Below are 21087 nucleotides of genomic sequence, written 5' to 3'. Positions count from 1 at the left end.
TCTGCGATTCCTGAGACCGGTCAGGGTGACCAGTGGCATCCGGGGGTGGGGGGCGTGGTCCAGGACCTGGATGTGACTCGAGTGGGCCCTGACCTCCGCTTGCCTCCTTCAGGGCACTCTCCAGACTCTAACCCGAATGGGGCCAACCAGGTGCCCCCAGGAGCCCCACACTTCACTGCGGGGTCCCCCCAGGGCCCCGGGGACCAGCCCAGCTTCAGGAAGGTGGGCTGGGGGGGGATGCTGCTCCCACAGGCCGGCGAGGTGTTTCCTTCGCAGACTCCCATGAGGCTGGGCCACCAGCATGGTGCTGACACGCTGGTTTTTGGGTGACTCAGATGGCTTACATCCGTGGGAATCCTGCAAAAACATGGGCCACGCCCCTCACCCTAGAGGCAGCCCCACACGCGAGGGAGGGCGGCAAACAGCGCCCCCACGCGGCAGGCGCACGACAGACCCCGGCTCTTGTGCTCCCTGAATTTCGGGTTCAGTCTGTTGTAAGAGGAGGGGAGAGAGATGGGGAGTCCCCCGGACAAGGCGAGGTCTGCTGCCGAAGGGGAAACAGGGGCGCAGTCAGCCGGAGGAGCTGGGAAGGGCAGGGGGCCGGCCGGGGCAGAAGCCACCAGCCCCCACCCCAGGGCCTGGGCGGGCCCATCGCTTGTCGGGCCTCCTCGCCCATGGTCGGGGCACCCCAGCTCCCCCACCCCACGGCCCCTCCTCGGGGAAGCTGCCCGCCCCCTTCTCTGAGCAGCGGCCGCGTGACCCTCGGCCACAGCTGGCCCTGCAGGGCCGGACCACCTCCTCACGAAGAGCCACCGCCCGGGGCTCCTAGTTGGTCCCTGGGGGCCCCAGGACAGGGGGGCCGGGCCGGAAGCAGACACAGAGCAATGCAAGGGCGGGGCCGCGGAGCAGGGGGTGGACGCCCCCTGTGGCTTCAGGTGACCTGGTCTCAGCCCCTCGTCCACCCCCATCGGGCCGCGAGACAGCCCTGAGCCCACAAACCGCCTCTGCTTGTAGCCTGTGCTCCAGGGGCCCCTGCTTCTGGAAACACCAGCTCTCCCATGGCCAGCGGGAGCCGGGAGGCCTTCAGAACCCGGAGGGGGTCATGAAGTGAAGACGTGCTCATCCGTCTGAGATCTCACGGAGGCCCGAGTTCTCGCTCTGGCCTGGGGGAGCCCGAGCAGAGAGGCCCTGGGCAGGGCAGCCGGGCGAGACTTCCCTGGCCCTGACCCACCCCTCCCTGCCGGTTCCTTACTCGGCCAGCTCCTCCAGGCTGCGATAGACATCATCGTCGTTTTCCGCGGTCTCCTCCGAGGGAAAGGGCCTGTGGAGAGACGAGAGAGGGGTGAGCAGGTCTGTACGGCCCGCCGGGCGCCCGGCCTCAAATCCCCCACGGGTCTGCAACGCCGGGCTTCTGTCTGCTCTCGCGGAAGAAGCAGGGTCCGCACGACGGTGGCGCGTGCATCGGGACCAGCCAGGTGGAGGCGTCAAGGGTGAGGACGGCCGTGCCCAGCTTGGCCCTGGGACACTGGTGGTCGGTCACTCTCCATGGGCCCCCGCGGCCCTGTTGGCGAATGAGGGAACAGCGTCAGGGACGGCAGGGAGCCTTCACCGGTGTGACAGCACTGGGGCTCTCCGGGCGCCCTCGTGGTTAGCACCGGCCGGAAGGACTGTCAGCGTCATCCTCCCGGAGGACAGGACGGAGGACGGGATTCTGGTGGGGACGGGGGAGCTTCTGGAACAGGGACAGGGACAGGGGCGAGGACCAGTGTGCCGTGTGGGAGGCTGCCCATCACGCTGGGCACGCACCGTGGCCTGTAAGAAGGCTGGTGCTCGCCCGCGCCCCGGGGCCTGGCTCGGGGTCACAGCGTGTCCTCCTGTCCCCGCTGCCTTCCCAAAGGCCCTGCCTCCCTTCTGGAAAGGGAGCCACGAGGGGAGGAGCCCCAAGAGGAGCACGGCAGTCTCTTTAATGTCTTCTCGATGGCCACACCGATGCTCCGTCCCTCCTGGGTCACCCCCTGGGTACGCAGCCCCTTGGTGCCACACCCCGGGCCCCCAGCACCTGCCACGTTCCCCTCCCTCGGCCTTGTGCCTCAGGAACAGTCCATCTGTCTCTACCGACAGCTCTCCCCCATCACCTCCTTTCTGTCCCTTCAACTTGCATCCACTCCCCCAACGAAACTCTTCCAGACAAGGGTGAGAGAGACCCTGACACCGTCGAATCCGAAGGCTGATTTTGGAGGTGGTGAACCCCTGATTTTTGGAGGGTGTGGGACAGAGTTCCTGGCGGGGGGGGGGTGTGCCGCTCTGCCAGCTGGACAGGATGCTGGACAGGACACTCGGGGCAGGGGGTTGTGCTTCTCTGCTGCAGGCCTTGTCAGGGCCTCTCACATCTGTCCAGCAGACAGAGTGGGCCGTGAGTCCCAAGCTTATCTGGACTTGAGGCCCTTTATTTTCTCATAGTTCCGTACTTGGGGGGGGGACCCCAGGGTCCCTACCAACTGTCTTCCCAAACTGCATCTAGGAGAGAAGGGGGGGCGGTCAGCGGGGGCAGGGCCGGCTGTGGTCCTCAGCACCCAGGTGTCCACCTGGGCAGAACACAATCTGCTTCTTTTATTCTAACGTCCCCGTCCCGGGCCACAAACCCCCTCAAGAACGGGGCTGCAGAAGTTCATTTCATTTCTGCCACAGCCAGAGACCGGCGACGGCCAGGGTGGGCCAGAGCAGGAGAGGGAGGGGCGGCCACCTGGCCGCGGGGGGCTGGCCCTGAGACAGGAGTACCCAGGGTGGGGGCGGCCTTACCCCGTCCGCCCTGCCCCCAGCCCTCGTGTGCGCCCTCTGCCCTCCGTCCCCTGCCCCAGCCCGTCCCCCCGAAGCCGAGCTCCCTTCAAGGTTCAACGCAAGCCCCACCTCAGGTGGGAAGATCTGACCACGCCCTCAGCCTGGGTGCACGTCCGCCCAGCACAGAGCCTGGCACTAGAAAGGCATGGACAGACGGACGGACAGACAGACGAATGGGTGGACGGACAGATGTCACGTGCTCTCGAGCTGCTCTCTGCCCCGGGAAACAACAACAAAGGGCAGCGGTGAATTAGACGCGGGAAAGCCCCGTCGGGAGCTTATGAGAAACCACGCACAGGTGTTCAAGTCACCCACGAGTCGTGACCCCGCAGCACTGACCCTGGTTTAACACTGGGGACGCCCATGTACACAGAGAGCACCTGAGCTGCTTCTGGGGCTACGTCCCAGCTGTGCCTTAAAGCTCGGGCGGGGCTGGAGCAGGGGCGACTGGGTGGGCACTCCGCCCCCAGCGCTCTGTCCCTTCTGTCTCAGGCACCAGCTGACGACCCAGATCCCCCGGGCCGCATCTGCCCCCCTTCCCCCTCCCAGCTCAACGAGACATCCAGACGTTAACAGTAGAGCCCGTGTGCGCTTTAAGACGAGGAAATGAGACGGAAGCGCAGAAATGATGGCGAGCCTCCCACCCCCCCAGCCTATCGGGCAGGCTGGGATCCTCTCGTCCCATCGGGCCCTTCCTGAGACCACACTTCCTGGTGCCCAGCTTCTGGGAAGCCAAGTTTCCCACCCGGACCACCAAGGGGATAGAGGGGATGGCCGGGCCAGAAGCGTCAGGCAATGTCTCCTCCACCCCACCAGGCTTCCCCACCCAGCACACCCCCCTCCCGGGGACAGGCAGTGACAGGTGCACACGGCTGCTTCCGGAGGAACCCCCCGCAGATGACACCTCCCCCCGCCCCAAGTACAATGTCCGCATCCAGCATGGCCACATCTCGCCCAGGACAATCACAGCCCCAGTGCTGGGGGCACAAGGGGTCACCAGCTAGAGAAAGGGGACACCGAAAACAGGGCACCCTAAGGGGGCCTGAACCGAAACCCCTGAACAAAGAACGGACGAGGGCCCGACTCCTGTTTCTAAATCCTCCTGCTTCGCTCTCCTTCATTCACTCACTGGGACTTCCTGGGCAACTGCTCTGGGCTCCAGGGAGAAGGTGCAGCTTGAATCCAGCTCTGGAACCAAGACATCAGGCTCTGCTCTTCGTCCTCAGGACCTCTCCAAGAATCTGCTAAAAAACTATGGCCTCTAAGGGCATGACATGTGCCCCCCATGTGCCTACAGGTCCATGGGGAGAGGATGCGTGGTCCGAAGGGGGGCAGACTACGCCCTGGGGGTCCTGGAGCTGAACGTGGTGGGCTCAGGTCCATGCCGGCTGGGACTCCAGGAGCTCAGGCAGATGGCTCAGGTTTGCTTTCTGGGAAGGACCTGAGCAGCGGGCAGCCAGACTTGCTTTATAAGACAAAGCCCAAACCAGCCAAAGAGAGGACCTGCAGACACAACACCCTCCTTGAGAAGCAGGTTCCGGGTCTCTGACACAGGAGGACCAGTTAGCTTCACATCCTCCTGTGCTGTGGTGAGGGCCGTGGGACCTGGGCGGTGGGACTTGGGCCGTGGGACCTGGGCCGTGAGACCTGGGCCGTGAGACCTGGGCCGTGGGACCCGGGCGGTGGGACCTGGGCCGTGGGACCTGCGCTGTGGGACCTGTGCTGTGGGACCTGGGCGGTGGGACCTGTGCTGTGGGACCTGCGCTGTGGGACCTGGGTGGTGGGACTTGGGCCGTGAGACCTGGGCCGTGGGACCTGGGCCGTGGGACTGGGCCGTGAGACCGGGGCTGTGGGACTGGGCCGTGAGACCTGGGCTGTGGGACCTGGGTGGTGGGACCTGGGCGGTGGGACCTGGGCCGTGGGACTGGGCCATGAGACCTGGGCGGTGGGACCTAGGCCGTGGGACCTGGGTGGTGGGACCTGGGCTGTGGGACCTGGGCGGTGGGACCTGTGCTGTGGGACCTGCGCTGTGGGACCTGGGTGGTGGGACTTGGGCCGTGAGACCTGGGCCGTGAGACCTGGGCGGTGCGACCTGGGCGGTGGGACCTGGGCCGTGGGACCTGCGCTGTGGGACCTGTGCTGTGGGACCTGGGCGGTGGGACCTGTGCTGTGGGACCTGCGCTGTGGGACCTGGGTGGTGGGACTTGGGCCGTGAGACCTGGGCCGTGGGACCTGGGCGGTGGGACCTGGGCCGTGGGACCTGGGCGGTGCGACCTGGGCTGTGGGACCTGCGCTGTGGGACCTGTGCTGTGGGACCTGTGCTGTGGGACCTGCGCTGTGGGACCTGGGTGGTGGGACTTGGGCCGTGAGACCTGGGCCGTGGGACCTGGGCCGTGGGACTGGGCCGTGAGACCGGGGCTGTGGGACTGGGCCGTGAGACCTGGGCTGTGGGACCTGGGTGGTGGGACCTGGGCGGTGGGACCTGGGCCGTGGGACTGGGCCATGAGACCTGGGCGGTGGGACCTAGGCCGTGGGACCTGGGTGGTGGGACCTGGGCTGTGGGACCTGGGCAGTGGGGCTCCAGGAGAGATGATCCTCCTGTCCGAGTTGCCTGAGTACTTGTCCAGGCAGCAGCCAATGGGAGGGAAGGCAGGGCTGTGCCCAGGGCCGGTGTGCCTCCCGCTGCCTGACTTCTCCGTGTGTGTGGCATGCGCCTATGGCCCGTCTGGTGGCTGGCGCCTCCTCCACATTATTACCCCTACTCCACACTCCACTGTGCAGGGCCACACGGGGGCTCCTGGGCCTGCTCCCGGGGTGGGGGGCGGGGGGGAGGGTCCTTCGCCCCAGACCAGGAAGCCCGGGAACATGGCAGGTGCACCTCTCCTCACCGAGCTGTGTGTGCAGGTGGCCCAGCCCAGGGCCCAGATGCGCCGTCCCCCAGCTCTATCCCCAACACCCCGGAAGCCAAAACAGAAAGCCACGTCTATCAGCTTCGTTTTAGAGGAGGCCTTGAGGGCAGAGCTAAGAACAAAGATCCGGGTTCAAATCCTGACTCTGCTGCAGGCTCACTATGTGGCCCTGAGCAGGGCACCCTCTCTCTGCCTCAGTTTCCCTAATTGTAGAATGGGAGTAGCAGTCACTGAAACAAGTTAACACCATGAGCCTCTAAGGTCAGGCCCTTCTACCCAGCGAGTGTCTGGAGAGTATCTGACAGGGCGGGTCACCCTTCCTCCTCTCTGGGTGGCCCACCCCAAGAGCCCACCTGCCCAGTCCAGGGCTCAGACACAGACAGTCCCGTCCCCAAGGCTCCCGCGGCCTCCTGCCCAACAGCTCCCGGTGCTGACTCCCGGAGCCAGCCCCAGCGGGCAGCACCGTCACCGGGCCCTGCACCCCACCCCCAGAGCTCTTCCCCCCCACCCCCCACCCCGTGCCTCAGACGAAGAACATCGTCTGGAAACGAAAGTTGGCACTCAGGAAGGTAAGAACGTTCCGGGTCAGCATTTGGCTCCGACGTGGGTCACTCAGCACTGCTCAGAGAACATAGGACACGGCGTTCATTTTCCCACGTTCTGCGGGCGTTCAGAGGAAAGGGATCCAGGGCCTGAGACACAGCCGAACTTCATCTTTCACTTGGCGCCTTCCAGAAGAAAGCACAATTCTGACTCCCTGCAAGTGACCTCCAAGGGCCGGGTTTACTGGCAGGGTCGCGGACGGCTCAGTCCTCCTTGGCCGGCCCGCTGCGCCCCAGAGAAGGGTGGGGGCCAGAGCCCTGAGTCCACACCCCGGAGGGGTAGACCGGCGGACGGGGCCCCAGAGACCCAGGGCACCCAGCACCCAGCACCCAGCACTGCCCTGCAGCGGGAGACCGCCATCCGGTTTGCCCGGAACCAGGGAATTTCAGTGCTGGCCTCCTAGTCCCGCACGCGGGAGACAACGGTGCTTCCATGTGGGGCACGGGTGGGCAGCCTACATCTCGGCCAGGCCTCAGTTTCCTCTTCCGAAGCCGGCCTCCAAATTGGGTGTAGTGGGGCTGTGGGAGAGCCTGGTACCAGGGCACCATCGGGTCTGGCCACATCTCTCCACGTGTGCCCGGGTGTGCGCAGGTGTGCCCAGGGGCCGGTGAGAAGGAAGCGGCCAGCATGGGGGGTGGGGGTGGGGGGGGCAACACCCCCTCTGGCACCAGTTTGCCAGGGCAGCGGTGGCCGGGCACACTTGAAAGGCACATGGAGAGCGGCAGCCTGGAGGACGCGCCGGGCCCGTTTAACTATTGAGAGAGTCACCTGGGTGCCGTCTGCTAATTGGCCGCGAGGCCTTGAAGCACCCAGGGTTCCTTATTAAAAACGGCCCTCCCGCCACACAGCACCGATTGTCAAAACAAGCCGACGGATCCGGTTTCTTTTCTCAGCCGGCCGCCGCCCAGCGCAGCCGGGCCCTCGCGTCAGGGGGCAGCGCCGCCGGCCGTGCACCCCGCCCACGCCCGCAGCCGGTGCAGGCCACACCCCGTGTCGGAGACGAGGGTGACCCACACGGGGTTGAAGGGCGCAGGGAGCCACAGGGCCGCAGAGAGCAGGAGGGAGTCCGGGTGGAAGGGCAGTCCTGGCCTGGGGCAATCAGGAGGGCTGCTCACAGGAGGTGGCGGGGGTGGGCTGGCTTGGGGAGCAGGGACACCAAAGTGAAGCCACATGTCCATCACAGCCGCGGCAGGCCCAGCAGACGCCAGGCTGAGCGGGGAAGTGGGGCGACCCGGGGAGATGGCAAGCACCCCCCCCCAGAGAGGAAGCCCAAGCGATCCCCAAGTCCCAGCCTGTTTCCGCCCTTGCTTCCCAAACCCTAGCAGGGCGGAGGGAGACGCTCTGACCTCGTCCCGGCCGGGCCATCCCACCGTCGGGAGGGCGGGGCCCGGAGCGGCCACTTCTCAGCAGCCCCGAAACTCGGTGTATTTTTGATTTTCCGGCACGCTTCTCGGAACGGCAGCAGTTAGAAGCGGAAAGGCCAGGGGGTCGGCGGGGCCCAGCCCCCGCAGCCACTCCGCTGTTTCCTCCCATGCCTGGGGGGTGGGGGGCAGGAAATCCCCGCGGCCCGTGCCCTGCCCGAACGGGACAGTCTGGCCACGTCCACCAGGGGACGGGAAGCGTCTCGGAACTGGCCGCAGACCCGCAGAGAGGGGGTTCCCAGGGCCACCGCCTGCCTGGCCCCTCTTCCCAGTCTGTGGGCTGAGGCCTCTGCACACCCCCATTTGTGCCAACAGAAACCCAGCGTGCCCGCTCCGCACAAAGTTTCCAAACTGGGGACGGATGGCCCAGAGCCCCTGGACGTCCTCTGGCCCTGGCTGGGGAAGCCGTGCCCAGCTCGGACACGCCGGGCAGTGGGAGGCACACGGGGCCGGCCGGGGCGGGACTGTAGTCAGGGATGGACGGACGGACGACAGGCCCGACTCCCGAGGAGCAAGCAGGCCTGGCGGGGTGGCCGTTCGAAGGCTCCGGAGCCCACCAGCCTCCAGGCCGGAAGCTCGACAGGCTCCCTGCTCCGATGGTGTCTTCACCAAACTGCTCCCACCGGGGCAGCTGGGAACACGGACTGAAATCCGCTGGAGATAGACTCTTCCCTTTTCTCCTTTGCCACGTCCACGTCGGAACGTGGACGTGGCTCTCTGAAATGACCTTTCCGGTCCCAGCACAGGTCTGTAATGCTGGGGTGGAGCTCAGGCCCTCGCCGACCCCCCTCTGCTCCCTAATTATGTGACCCAGTGGCACGGGCACGCAGAAAATGGCAGCTTGTCCGAGCCTGTGGCGGACGGGACGCACTGGTGGGAGTCGGGTCAGAAAGACGCGGAAACGTTCATTCGCCGTGCCGGGGGTCAAATGCACGCCGCTGGCTCCGGAAGGAGGCCAAGTCGGTGGGTTAGCAGACCTAGATCTCCTCAGGAAATACGCAAAAGCTGGGAGACTAGATGGGGACCCTACTGGGGAATCGGACTGACCAAGTGGCTGTGTGACCTCAGGCAAGATCCCTCCCCTCTCTGGGCCACCATTCTCTCTCCAAGAACAAACCGTGTGCGCAGAGCGGGGGGTGGGGGGGGGGAACACCGGGGTGACACAGAGCTGGAGGCACTCTTGTGCCCCTCCCACTTCCTGCCTGTCTCCTGGGAAATGCTAGCTGCGAACCCCAAAGCACCGAGACCCTAGAAGGCCTCTGCAGGGCCTCCGGAGCCAGCACCCCCGCCCTCAGTGGATCCCCCTGGGCGGAGAGGCCAAACCAAGGCCGGCCTGCCGGCGCCCCCTCCACGTGACGGCATCGCTGATCAGCCACGGTCAGTGGTGGGGTGGATCGCACTCGGGGGGAAAGCCTGACCCGTGGGCTCTGGTTTTAGAAAAGCAGGTCAGCGTCCCGGGGAGCTCTGGCCACCCCTCCATCACGGCACCTACGGCCCAGACGTGGGGCCGGTCCAGGGCAGTCCGGTCAAGCCTCCACCTGCCGGCCGGGGGTGTGGGTGAGGTGGGGCACGCGTGAAACCGGAGCCCCCCCATTCACAAACAAGGGGCCCGGGAGGCCTCAGGACAAGGAGGGGGGCGTCCTCAAACTCCCAGTCAGTCATGACAACTGTCCAAAAGACGGGGGTGACCATCTCATCACAAACGAGGACATCAAGGCCCAGGGAGGTGAAGAAAGCTGGGCTTGGAACCAGGACTGCCCCCAAGAGGGGCCAGAGAGCGCAGGAGACACAGGCAGGAGCAAGCCCATGCCCCCCCTGACCCCCGCCCTGTGCCCGGGCATCCGGCCGTGGCCGCCCCTCACCGGTCCTGGCCAGAGGGTTCCAGACAAGATCTCGGAGGCCACGCCCCCGCTTACACCCCTCCCACTCAGAGGCTCGGAGACCCTGTGCCCTGCCCATCCCTCCCCACGCGGTCTCCTTCCCCCTGTCCCTGGCCCCTCTCCATCCCCCAGGACACCAAGTGTGTTCCCTCCGGAAGCCTCTGCCGGGGCGTCTGCTGCCCCAGGCCTGCCACTGCCCACTCCCTGAGGCTCAGCCGGATCGAGGTGCCCTGCCCAGGGCATCTGAGTGCCCCCCCCCCCCCGGAGCCTGGGCCTCAAGAGGGTGACAGGTCAGGACAGGGGAGAGCCGTAATCAGCTGTGTCCCCAGCAGCGGGCTGCCCTGGGCCCACGCGAGGACAAGGACGGACCGCAGCCCTCCCACCGTGCCCCGTGGACTCTGGCGTGGCCACTTTGGATCAGAACCGGGCCTCAGCCCTCCCAGACGGCGCCAGCCCTGGGTCTGAAGGTGGCTCTGGGTGTGGAGCCGCGTGTGGGTCATCGCCCACCCTGGCGTGTGCAGGGCCAAGGGCCCAGCCGAGCTCCGGGGCTGGGCTCCAGGCCTCGGCTTTAGGAAATAATAATCAGACACCGATGCCCCGGCGCTGCCCTCCTCAGAGGGGCCACGGCTGGACACTGTTCCACCCAAACCCTGCTTCAGGACTGCCGGCCAGGTTCCCACACCGCAGTGACGTCCGGGGCCCCGGGACCCGGGGGTGCTCGAGGAGGGAATTCTTCCAAATGGCAGAAAATCCAGCTTTCTGCGGCCACCAACCCCACCGGGGACGGGGGACAGAGCCAGCAAGGCGCCCGTGCCCCGAGCAGCGCGGCATCAGGGACGCCAGAGCCTCCGGGCCAGGTCGGGGTAGAGACGCGTTCAGGTCTCCCACCCAGCGTCCGCAAAGCGGGGATGGAGCCCTGCAGGGAACTGAGGCCGGTAGGGCTGGGGAGGCCGGTAGGGCTGGGGTGTCCGGCTCAGTGCAGGGCCAGGCCCCAGGACCCCCAACGCCCCCGCTGACTCCCACGGGACGGGGTCCCGGCCCCACCACCGACCGGCTGGGACACCGGGCCGGAGGCTTCCCTCGGGGCCTCCCCTCTGCAAAGCGGGGCCGAGACCCCTGACTCCCAGGTGGGGGTGGGCATTCCGAGCGCTGACCCACAGGGAGCCGTGGTGCGGGGGACAGGGTCCAGGGCCGCATACCGCGACCTGATGCGTCACAGGACGGCCAGAGAAAACAGCGAGTCCCCGGAGCCGACCTGACGGACTCTCTTCGTTAAACGTCCAAAACGAGGAGGACTAGACGAAACTGCACGTGAGATTTAGTAAAACTAACTAGACAGGACCAGGCAGGCGGTGGGTGCGGGAGCAGGGCCGGGTCCGGAGTCTCCTGGGGCCCTGCGAGCTGGAATGTTCTAGCTCCCTGGGTTGACTGGAGGGCTCAAGAGGGCTCAAAATAACTAAAAGTTAAATGAATACACAGAAGGGGCACCCGGGTGGCTCAGTCAGTTGAGCATCCGACTTCGGCTCAGGTCACGATCTCGCGGTTCGTGAGTTCGAGCCCCGCGTCGGGCTCTGTGCGGACAGCTCGGAGCCTGGAGCCTGCCTCGGGTTCTGTGTCTCCCTCTCTCTCTGCCCCTTCCCCACACGTGCTCTGTCTCTCTCTCTCTCTCTCAAAAATAAAAATAAATAAGTAAATAAAAATAAACAGAAAACGAAAAGATCAGAACAAATGGGGACTAAGAAGGCCAAGAAAAGGTGGTCCATTCCAAGACCCCCCTCTCTCCTGTCAGAATACTTACTGCCACGTGTTGGCCAAAAGGGGGGCCACGTGGTGGGGGTGGGGGGCGGACCAGCACATCTCGGCACGATGAACAGCAGGTGAGCGAGATCACCACGGGCGACCGGGCGGGCTCAGGGCCCGGCTCAGCTCTCCCGCTCCCTCGTCACGAGACCCCCTCCGGCAAGCCCCTCAGCCTCCCAGCCTCAGTTTCCTCCTCTGTGAAAGGGGAGCAACAGCCCCCCCACCCCGGGGACGAGCAGCGTCGAGCAGCAGGCAAGGCTGAGTCCCTGTCACCAAGCATCATGGCTTCGCCGACAGGCACGGTCCGCAAGGGCCGGCGCACGAGCCGTCGGGGCCACGTCCCTGCCGTGACGGCCGCGCTGTTCCAGCAGGAGGCCGCCCGCCGGCCTGGCCGTGGGAGCAGGCGACGTGGCAACGCGTGGGCAAGACACGAACGCTGGCTGCTCTGAGTCACGGGCCTCGGGGGCTCTCCGTTGCCACTGCAGAACCCGGCCCAGCCTAACAGAAGCAGCCGGTGTCGAGGAGGGACAGGACAGGCGAGAACCCCCCCTGAGGCGGACACCCCGGGTGACGTCTGGGGGAAAACGGGGCCCCTGCCGGTGAGGACAGGTGCGGGCTGTCCCCACGCTTGGGAGCCGGGCTCACGGCTGTACAGAGCACGACAGATCTCACCCCGGAGCTGGGCTGGGGGACCCTGCTAACGACAGCGCCACCCCCCACCCCCGCCACCGCCCCCGGCCAGGCCACAGTCCCAACGCCGCCACCGTGTCAGGACGTCACGCTCTGCTCCACGGGCGCTTTTGACGACCGCACCTCCCCTCTGCACGTGTGTAAATCCCACCGCACAACAACGCTTGCTGCTTGGTCTCCGAAAACGCGCCGATAATGTCGCTCAGCTGCCCCGATAAATTTTTAATGGCGACATTTGCCGAAGAGGCAGGCTTTTATCGTCTGGCTTGCCACAGAGTGAAGCCATCTTTGCTCCCCAGAGGGAAGGGCAGGAGTTGAGAGGGCTCGGGACCCAGTACGGGCGGAGATCCTCACCGCCCCCCAACAACAAACGCTGTTGAAGAAGGAGCCCCCCGTCCCTGCTAACCACAGGGGCGTCTCTGAGCCCCCGATCCCCGCCGTGGGCAGGTGTCGGTGGTTGGGGCTCGTGGGGACACCGATCAGCCTCTGGGAAGGGCACTTCGCAGCTCCACACGCCAGGCATGCTGGAGGCCGGGGCCCCCACCTGGCCCCCGCCCCAGCGCCCGCTGCCCAGCCTAACCCACTGCGTGAGAGTCCCGCAGCTGCCAAGTACCACAAACTGGGAGGCTGAACGCAGCAGAAGTGCATGCTTTCAGCGCTAGAGGTCGGAAATCCCAATCGAGATGTGGGCAGGGCCGGGCAAGGCTCCAGGGCGGGGGTCCCTCCTGCCGTTCCCAGCTCCCAGGGGCCCCTGGGCTGTGGCAGAGGCCTTCAGTCCCTGCCTCCGTCTGCACACGGCCCCTCTGCCTGAGTCTCTCTCCCACGAGTCTCTTATAAGGACATTGGCCATCGGATTAGGGCCCCCTGGGTTTCCCTAGTGAGCTCACATTCACAGGTCCGGGGTGTATCTTTTTAAAGCCACCGTTCGGCCCACGCCCACCCGGTCTGGGCTCTCCTTCGAAGGCGTCCTCAGGCCTCACCTGAGAACCACTGCTCGGGGCTGCTCGGGCCCTGGGACTCACCAAGGGCTCTGACCATCGGCCAACACGAGCCTCCCTTTCAGAGACCAGGAAACAGGCTCAGGGCTAATGCACCTGCTGAAAATCCCACCGGCAGCTGGACCCGACTAACTGAGGCCTGCCCTTCACCCTGTGCCTCCGGGTTTCGGGTCATGTTCCCCACTCATCCCGCCCTGCCCCGCGGCCTGCTGTGGCACGGTCACCTGCCTGTGACCGGGGCCCTGTGTCCAACTCCCTGCCTGACAGCAGTCAGTTCTGGCTGTGTCCCAGCACCTGGCCTGGGGGCAGACATCATGAGGCACAGACAGAATGAATGAATGAGCAAATGAATGAATGACTGCTGACTTCCTCGGGTAAGGGACCTTAGGGAAGGTCCTCTGGGCCTCAGTTTCCCCTCATGTAAAAGGAGGGGTGAAGGGCCCCTCCGGCGTGAAGGTGCCAGGCTGTGGGAGCCGGGCAAAAGGTCTGAAATTTGTGCCTGGGGACCTGATGAATCTGCAAGGCTCACAGAGGATACGCCAGGCCCCCGGCCAGGGAGGCAGCTCACCCTCCTGGGGTTTTCCTCACCAGGAACGTCTGTCAGCGAGGACAGGCCGATGCAGCCACCAGTGACATCTCCCGGCCATGACTCTGAACTTGCCCCAGGAAGGCCCGGCAGGGACCGGGGCGATGCTCCTGAGCCACACACTGGAGCAGACGCTCGGGCTTGGATGCGCGCTGTCCCCGACTGTCCCCCACGAGCACCTCGAGCGCGGCGGTAACCCCGGGCTCTCGGAGGCATGAGCATTGCCAAGACCGTCCGCAGGCAGGGCCCACGCTCCCTCCACCCATGTCGAAGCAGGAAACTCACGCACAACCTGCTTTAAACCCACTCAGCCCTCCAGGTGGGTGTGGGCAGACCCCTGTTTACAGACGAGGAAACTGAGACACAAAGAGGCGGCCCCTCCACCTACCGCCTGTCAGGGCCTGTGTGGAGGGCTCGACGGGGGCCGTCTGAATGTTCACAACGGCCCAGGGGGGTTGTGAGCTGCTTTACCAAAGGGTCCGTACAGGCTCAGGAGCAGGAAACGGGCCCAGCATCTGGCCACCACCCAGGTCAGCTGGGTCACCCCTTTGTCCGCCCCCCACCCCCCCGGATGAAACACGGCCGAGCGCCTGGTCTGCGCTGGGGAGCAGACCGGGCCTCGCCTTAGCGCTGCCGGGCCTGGACCACGGCACGAGGTTGTGACCTTAACCACGTCACAGCACCGCGCTGAGACCAGCCTACCCACGTTCACGTGACATGGGCAGAGGGGGGATGGAAGGACATTCGGGCGGGTAGAAGGATGGGTAAGCGTGCAGACGACGTATCGACGGAGGGACAGGTGGACAGATGGGTGGATGGACGGGGGCAGAGGGACAGATGGACAGATGCAGAGCTGACTGGTCGCATGAACAGAGGATGGGAGGGCGGGGTGGGGGAGGGAGGGTCGAGAGATCAGCCAGCTGAGTGCGCTCTGTGGGCAAGAGGACGGCACCCCGCGAGCCCCGCCACCGGGACCAGAGATCCGGGAGGGGAGCGGGCGCAATCAGCGGCCCTCTGTCCTTTTCAAGACCCTGCCGGCCGTGGAGGCTCCAGCTGGCGGTTCACGGCCCTCCCGCCGGGCAGCCGGCCTGCTCCTCCTGACTGTCCCCCAAACGGCCTGTTATACATTTTGAACAAGCGTGTGTCCTTCCAGCTCCGGTGCCCACAGTGGAGTGGCGGAGACAAGTGCACCGAGGGTTCCCTGGGAATCCCGTTCGGGGGTGGGGGGGGCAGTGACAAGAGGAGGCAGGGTCCCTCCCGGGGCCTTGGGAGAGACTCCCTGCAAAAGTCACCTGGCTGCCGTTCGTCAGGTGCCAGCCACCATGCCCGGCTGCCCGGCTTTTCCACTTGGTCCTGACACGGTGGCCGGATCTCACCTGCAGGTGACAACCACTCGGGCGTCCAGAGGAAGGACGGTGGGCTGCCTCCCGGGAGCTCTGTCCTGGTGGCCGGTGTGGACAGGACACAGCCTCAGTGCCACCAAGGTCAGCGTGTCGTTCTCCTCTCTGCCCCGAGGCCTCCCCTCGTCCCTGACAGTGGGCCACCGTCACCAAGTTGGGGAGAGAGGGGACAGGAGGCTGGAGGGAATGCCGTGAGAGTCCTTCCCAGGAGGGGTTCCGAAGCAGGACAAGCAGGACGAGCTGGTGTCACTTTGTCAGGTGAACAGAAAAGGCGCCCTCGTCCCCTCTGGGGTGGGCCCTGTCCTGGCAGCCCCTCCTTCTCGGAGGCAGGTTCTGTGTGACACACACGGGCCAGGCCAGAGCTGAGCCACACCCACATCTGCCCCCCTGCCCACGCTGGGGCCTGGCCCACACAACACAAGCCCCCTGTGCCGTATGAAGCACCCCCCATCCCTGCAGTGACGGCCCTGTCACCGGCCCGGCTGCCACACCAGCTCCGGGACCCTTAAACCAGAAGGTCCTCCCCTCCCCCTGCCCACACTCTCTCCTCCGACGCTGCCCAGGCAGGATGGCCAAACACCTCTGCCTTCCTTGCCTGCCCACCTTTCTTCCCACCCCTGCCTTCACCACTAGGCGTGCCATCCCTTCTAGAACCTTCCATGGAGCCCCGAGGGAGGATCTGGAGCACCCTGGGCCCCCGCCGCCCCGGCTGGCACGTCCGCGTGCAGGTTCAGCTGTCGGCGCGCCGACGGACAAGACACCAGGATGCACACGTGAGTGGGCGGTCCCAGCGCGGTGTGCGAGAAAACACGCAGGGAACACGCCAGGCACACATGCGCACACACACACACACACACGCTCCGACACGGCTCATTCGGCCGAAGCCTGGAGACCTGAGCAGCGGCCCCGGCAGATGCGGGGAGTGAGGCAGCAACCAGGCCAGGCTGGGGCTCTGCAGGTGACAACGACCAATGACCTCGCTCACCCTGGCGGGACGAGTGGGGCACGGGGTGCGGGGCAGGCACCAGCCGGACCGAGCCGCCAGGGGAGGCCGGGCGCATCCGAGACCCCCAACAGCCCACAGGTGGCCTCATGGGAGCCCCTCCCGGGAAGGAGTCTCGTGTCTTCCAATGACTCCCCCACGGCCAACGCAACGGTGCCGGCCCCGCGGTCATCACGAAAGGAGAGGAACGCGGGCTCTCCACTGAGGACAAGCGGCCAGGTGCCTGGTGTCACCAGGTGGGACCATTAAAACCATCTTGCCACAGAATGAGCTATAAGCACGTGAAAATCACCGCTTTCCATCCGAGCCTCTCTCGTGCACAGTCCCGTCACCTGGAATTAGCCAGGTGGCACCAGATGAGAAAGGGACATCGGCAGGGAGGGGGACAGCGGAGAGAGCTGGGGACTGTGCCCAAGAGAGCCACGGCCGACGTCACCGACACAGGGAGCCTCGCGGCAGGACAGGACCTTTACTTGGGGAGGAGCCCCTTTGAGGATGGAGGGAGGTCCTGCCTCTCCTCCCTAGAGACACAGGGTGCACAGGATCCCCCACCATCCCACGGAGACGCTGGCTTCAGGCCAAGACGGGACACGCCCTCGGGAGACCCCTCGGGCAGCAAGGCTGACCCCTGCCCGAACTCCTTCGCCTTATGTCTGCAACCCAGGAGAGCATCCGGGTGAAGGCTCACTCCCCGTTCCCCTGACGCAGGAAGACCAAGGACAGGGCCTCTGCAGCCAGCGACGGGACACAGGGACTTCTTTGCAGTTCCAGAACGCTTTCCCGTGCTCAGATTTGGATCCAGTGTGTCTGACATTCTGAGAATTCACTTGAAATTGAAAAAGGACGTCCCGGGGGCGCCTGGGTGGTGCAGTCGGTTAAGCGTCCGACTTCAGCCAGGTCACGATCTCGCGGTCCGTGAGTTTGAGCCCCGCGTCAGGCTCTGGGCTGATGGCTCGGAGCCTGGAGCCTGTTTCCGATTCTGTGTCTCCCTCTCTCTCTGCCCCTCCCCCGTTCATGCTCTGTCTCTCTCTGTCCCAAAAAATAAATAAACGTTGAAAAAAAAAAAATTTAAAAAAAAAAAAAAAAAGAAAAAGGACGTCCCGGCTCGCTGGGGCCTGGGGGCAGACAGGTCTCTCCCACCCCTGTCCCTGCCCCACCCACCCAGCCACCCTGCAGCCTGCCCACGGGACAGCCCCCCTCAAATGGGTCTGGGGTCTCTCAGGCTGGAGAAAAAGACCAAGCATGAGGACCCCCAGGCAGCCCACATTAACCTTCAAAAGCAGAGTTGTGGGGTCACAAGAACAGGCAGGAGGCGGTGTGCTGGGGGAGCCACGGGGCCAGTGGCAGTGGCCACGCCCCCCTTCGTGGCCTGGCAGCTCCTTGCCTTTCCCTAAGACCCCAGCATTCCTCGGCTTGTGGCCACATCGCCTCAACCTCTGCTCTGCCGTCCCGTCTCCTTGCTCCGCTCCCACCCTCCTGCCCCCCTCTTTTCCTTACGATATAATCACGTCTGTAACAACCTGATTACACCTGCAGAGAACCCCTTCCCTGTCACATTAGGGCCAGGAGCCAGGAGGGGGGTGTAGCCTTTGGGGGCCCCCTGTCAGCCCACCACCCCGGCCAGCGCCTTGGGCACCCACGGGGTGTCAGGTGCCGTGCAGTGAGTAGGCTCACGGTGACTCTGCCCAGCAGGGGACCCTTCCCAGCTACAGAAGAAGAGACAGAGGCCCCAAGAGCATCCCTGCGTAAGGCCACTGGGCGAGCAGGTGGCTGGCAGAGGTGACCTTCGTGGGCTGGGGGTTCCTCGGCCTCACCTGCCAGCTTCAGTAACAGGGAGAGTTCTGCCCTTTGCTCCTCCGCCCGCCATCCGGTGATGACCCCCCACGGGACGTTCCTCACTCTGGACGGCCAGCTCTGGCTGTGACAAGGCCCTCCATGCGCCCCCACCCCCACCCCACCCCAGCCTCACTTCTGGTCCTCCGGCCGGCCCCAGGGTGGGGTCCTCAGATTAAGTCCCCTATTCATCAGCCTCTGAGAAGTATAATCGGGGCTTTTACGGAAAATCAGCTCATTATGCAAAGTGCGAGGGCTGTAAAAATGATCATTTTTCTAAAGGAGCAGGCTGGGCTCCTAGCCAGCCACGAAACAAACGGGGAAGATGCTCTTCAGGGCTGCGGGCTTGGCGGCTGGCTTTTCAAAACGGGAAAGGGTCTGGCCAAGCCGAAACCTCAGGAAATGAGTAACGCTGTGAAATTGCTCCTAAATTCACAGGAGGTGCAGAGCAGGGGGGGTTCCCAGAATCCCCAGTCACCTGTGGGAATCCCAGCCTGTGCGGGGGACTCGGCGTGCTGTGCCCAGGCAGCCCCACCGTCCCGGGGCCACGAGGGCAGGAGGGCGCGCAGGTGAGAGGCGGGAGCTCTCTCTGCAGAGGGTGCCGGTCCACGGAGGTGGCGGGGGAGGCCCCGACCTTTCTTGCGCTGCAAATGGCTCCCCCCTCCCCCTCACTTCCTCCTCCTCCCGGTGCCCTGAAGGGTTAACCCGGCCTCGGGCTCTGGAGGCACGGGCACGGAGAGCCTGGAAGGCAGCAGGGCGGCCCGTCCAGGGCAAAGCCAGGCGGGTCCGCGTGCCCCCGGATGTAACCGGGCTCCCCGCGCCAGGCCTGCCGCGGGGAGAAATGGACACAGAGAAGAGATGAGGCTCTAGCCTTCCGTCAACGAGCAAATGACGCGACTAAGTGCTGCTGCACGGACTTCACTCGCGCCCACGTGGGCACGCAGACACGCGTCCAGGCGAGAAACATACTGCAAGTGGGACAGCAACACCCCGTAGCGGCTCGGGCTAGCGGGAGGGCCGCCAGCGGGAGAGCCGACGGACGATCGTTTCCAGAAAAAAGCCAAAACCCCAAAACTACGTGCTCCTTCCTATCCAGAAATACCACACTTACTCTGAGTTAGCCGTTTTGAACTGTCCCTGCTGCGGACCTCACAGAAGCCACCCTGAATACCAGCGGGTGACGCTGGGGGGGGAGGGGCGTCCAGGTGTCACTGGTGTCCCAGGGTGTGAGCCTTGTCTTATGGAGTTACCCTAAACGTGTTATAAATGCCCTTTTGTACGCATTCAGCGGAGAGTCTAGAGACATTTTTGAAGAGCCTATCCTGTCTCTGACTTACGACAAAAAACAAAAACCCCCAGTTCAAAGGACTCTCTCTCTGACAACATAACAAATGACATTCCAGTGATGGGGGGGGCCCTAACCTTTGCAAATGTCCCGGTGACTCTCTGAATCTGTGCAAACAGCCCCACCGAGGGGCGGCTGGGCTGGCCTGGTCCTGGGACCCCAGACTCAGGCCACACAGCTGCTGGGAAGTCCCTCCCGTAGAGACCACCCTCACGATGTCGCGGGCACCCAGGCGTGACCCCACGGCACTCCACCCTCAGATGGGGCTGTTTCGGGTTCCCAAACCTCTCATCCCCACCCTTTGGGCCCATGTCCTCCAGGGACACCGAGGAAGGGCACGTCCTCTGCTTGCCCCCACCCGACCTGGAACCTGGTCCCCATTTAGACGTCTCCCTGACCCCGCGCCTGTGAGCCAGAATCTCACTGGGGCTCCCTCCCCTGTCCCGGCTGCGGGCGTGCCCGGTCCCGTGTCGGGGACCAGAGGCCAAACCGCAGGGGTGACAGGATTCTCTGAGGCTGAGCTTTGAAAGCAGTAAAACCGGGAGTGAGAAGTCCAACCCAGGGACTCGAGGCCCCCCCCGCGGGACGGGTCCCCACCCTCACGGCCGAGCCCCCCCGGTTGTGATGCGTGGGGAGTGTGCTTAGGTAGGCAATGATCCGTGAAAGGATCAATTTGCTGATCTTATTACCGAAATCGAAAGGGATTTCGTAGCCATCAGTCGAACACGCGTGCGAGATCTCCCTGGTGGGAAGCGGAGGGCCCCCCACCGCCCCCCCCGCCGCCCCCTGCCGCCGCCCCTTCCTGTTGCCAACAGGCGACACGAGACCACGGTGAAAATTCATGATAAGGCCACGGGCTGAGGATGTCTGCTGAAAACTCTAATATCTGAGGCCAGGCACGCGGGTGGCGGGGAGGACGACGGGGCGGCACTTGTCAGCGCCGATGAGCTCACCTGATCCCTTTGTTCTGAGCCACGTGGTGCAGGGAGAGTCTGGACACGGCAGAGATGACCTGGGGAGACCAGAAAGACGCTTCTGTCATTCCACGAGAAACCAGAAAGTCATCGCAGAACCACAACGAAGGGTATTGTGCACAGAGAGTTGTTCACTAAGCACATCTCGTCTTGGTAGAACAATCCCACACACACCGTGTAACGTTTGCGGGCTGGATACCTATGTTGCGTATGGCACAAAATGTGTCACGCACCAAGGTTCGCCGAGGGCCGTGCGGAGGAGCGGGGCCGGGCTCACCCGTTCCGCCCTCCAGGCGCCAGCTATTAACCCACACGGGGGGTCCTCACCCACACGGGGGGTTGACCTCATCGGGGCCGCTGACAGTCCTAACGGGCGTCACGCTTACAAAGTGCTCATCCCATGCTGCTGTTCCGGAAGCTACCGGATGATTCACAGCATGTTCCCAGTAGGTGCTGACCCAGTTCAGAGATTGGGAGAGGACCAGAGAAGTCAAGCAACTTGCCCGAAGTTACACAGCAGCTTGGGGCGCAGCGCTGACGTGGTGCTCCCCCCCCTTCGGCCCCTCCTCCCTCCATTTGACCTTCTAAACTGATGCCTGGCCCCCTCAAAGGGTCAGGGCGAACGGAATCAGGCTCAGCCCGCATGAGGGGATCCGAGCGCTATCTCCCCAGACCAATGTGCTTGTCAGGGCAGAGGTTCTCAAGTGCTGAACCATGAGCAGTGGCCGTTCCTTCTTGGCTGCCCCCGGCCACACCCGTCCTGCCCTGGGCCCCAGGCAGCCCCCTCCAGACACATGGGGCCCGCCT

General features: G+C 64.8%; 1 protein-coding gene across 12 annotated transcripts in view; it reads right to left on the bottom strand.

Annotated features, from left to right (window-relative positions):
* Window positions 1-21087, bottom strand: part of VAV2 (vav guanine nucleotide exchange factor 2) — a 169722-nt gene that overhangs the window by 57245 nt on the left and 91390 nt on the right. For 11 of the 12 annotated variants that reach the window (XM_045043733.1, XM_045043738.1, XM_045043735.1 and 8 more), the window contains exons 3-4: window positions 20260-20318; window positions 1253-1321 (exon numbers count right to left, since the gene is read on the bottom strand). In XM_045043733.1, the coding sequence (XP_044899668.1) occupies window positions 1253-1321; window positions 20260-20318 (128 nt within the window). The remainder of the gene's footprint in view (window positions 1-1252; window positions 1322-20259; window positions 20319-21087) is intronic. The other variant, XM_045043740.1, reaches the window with a different exon arrangement.

The sequence above is a fragment of the Felis catus genome, chromosome D4, assembly GCF_018350175.1.
Source record: "Felis catus isolate Fca126 chromosome D4, F.catus_Fca126_mat1.0, whole genome shotgun sequence".
Classification (NCBI taxonomy): domain Eukaryota; kingdom Metazoa; phylum Chordata; class Mammalia; order Carnivora; family Felidae; genus Felis; species Felis catus.
The sequence above is the reverse complement of the archived record's forward strand: the minus strand, read 5'-3'. Positions and strand labels throughout refer to the sequence as shown.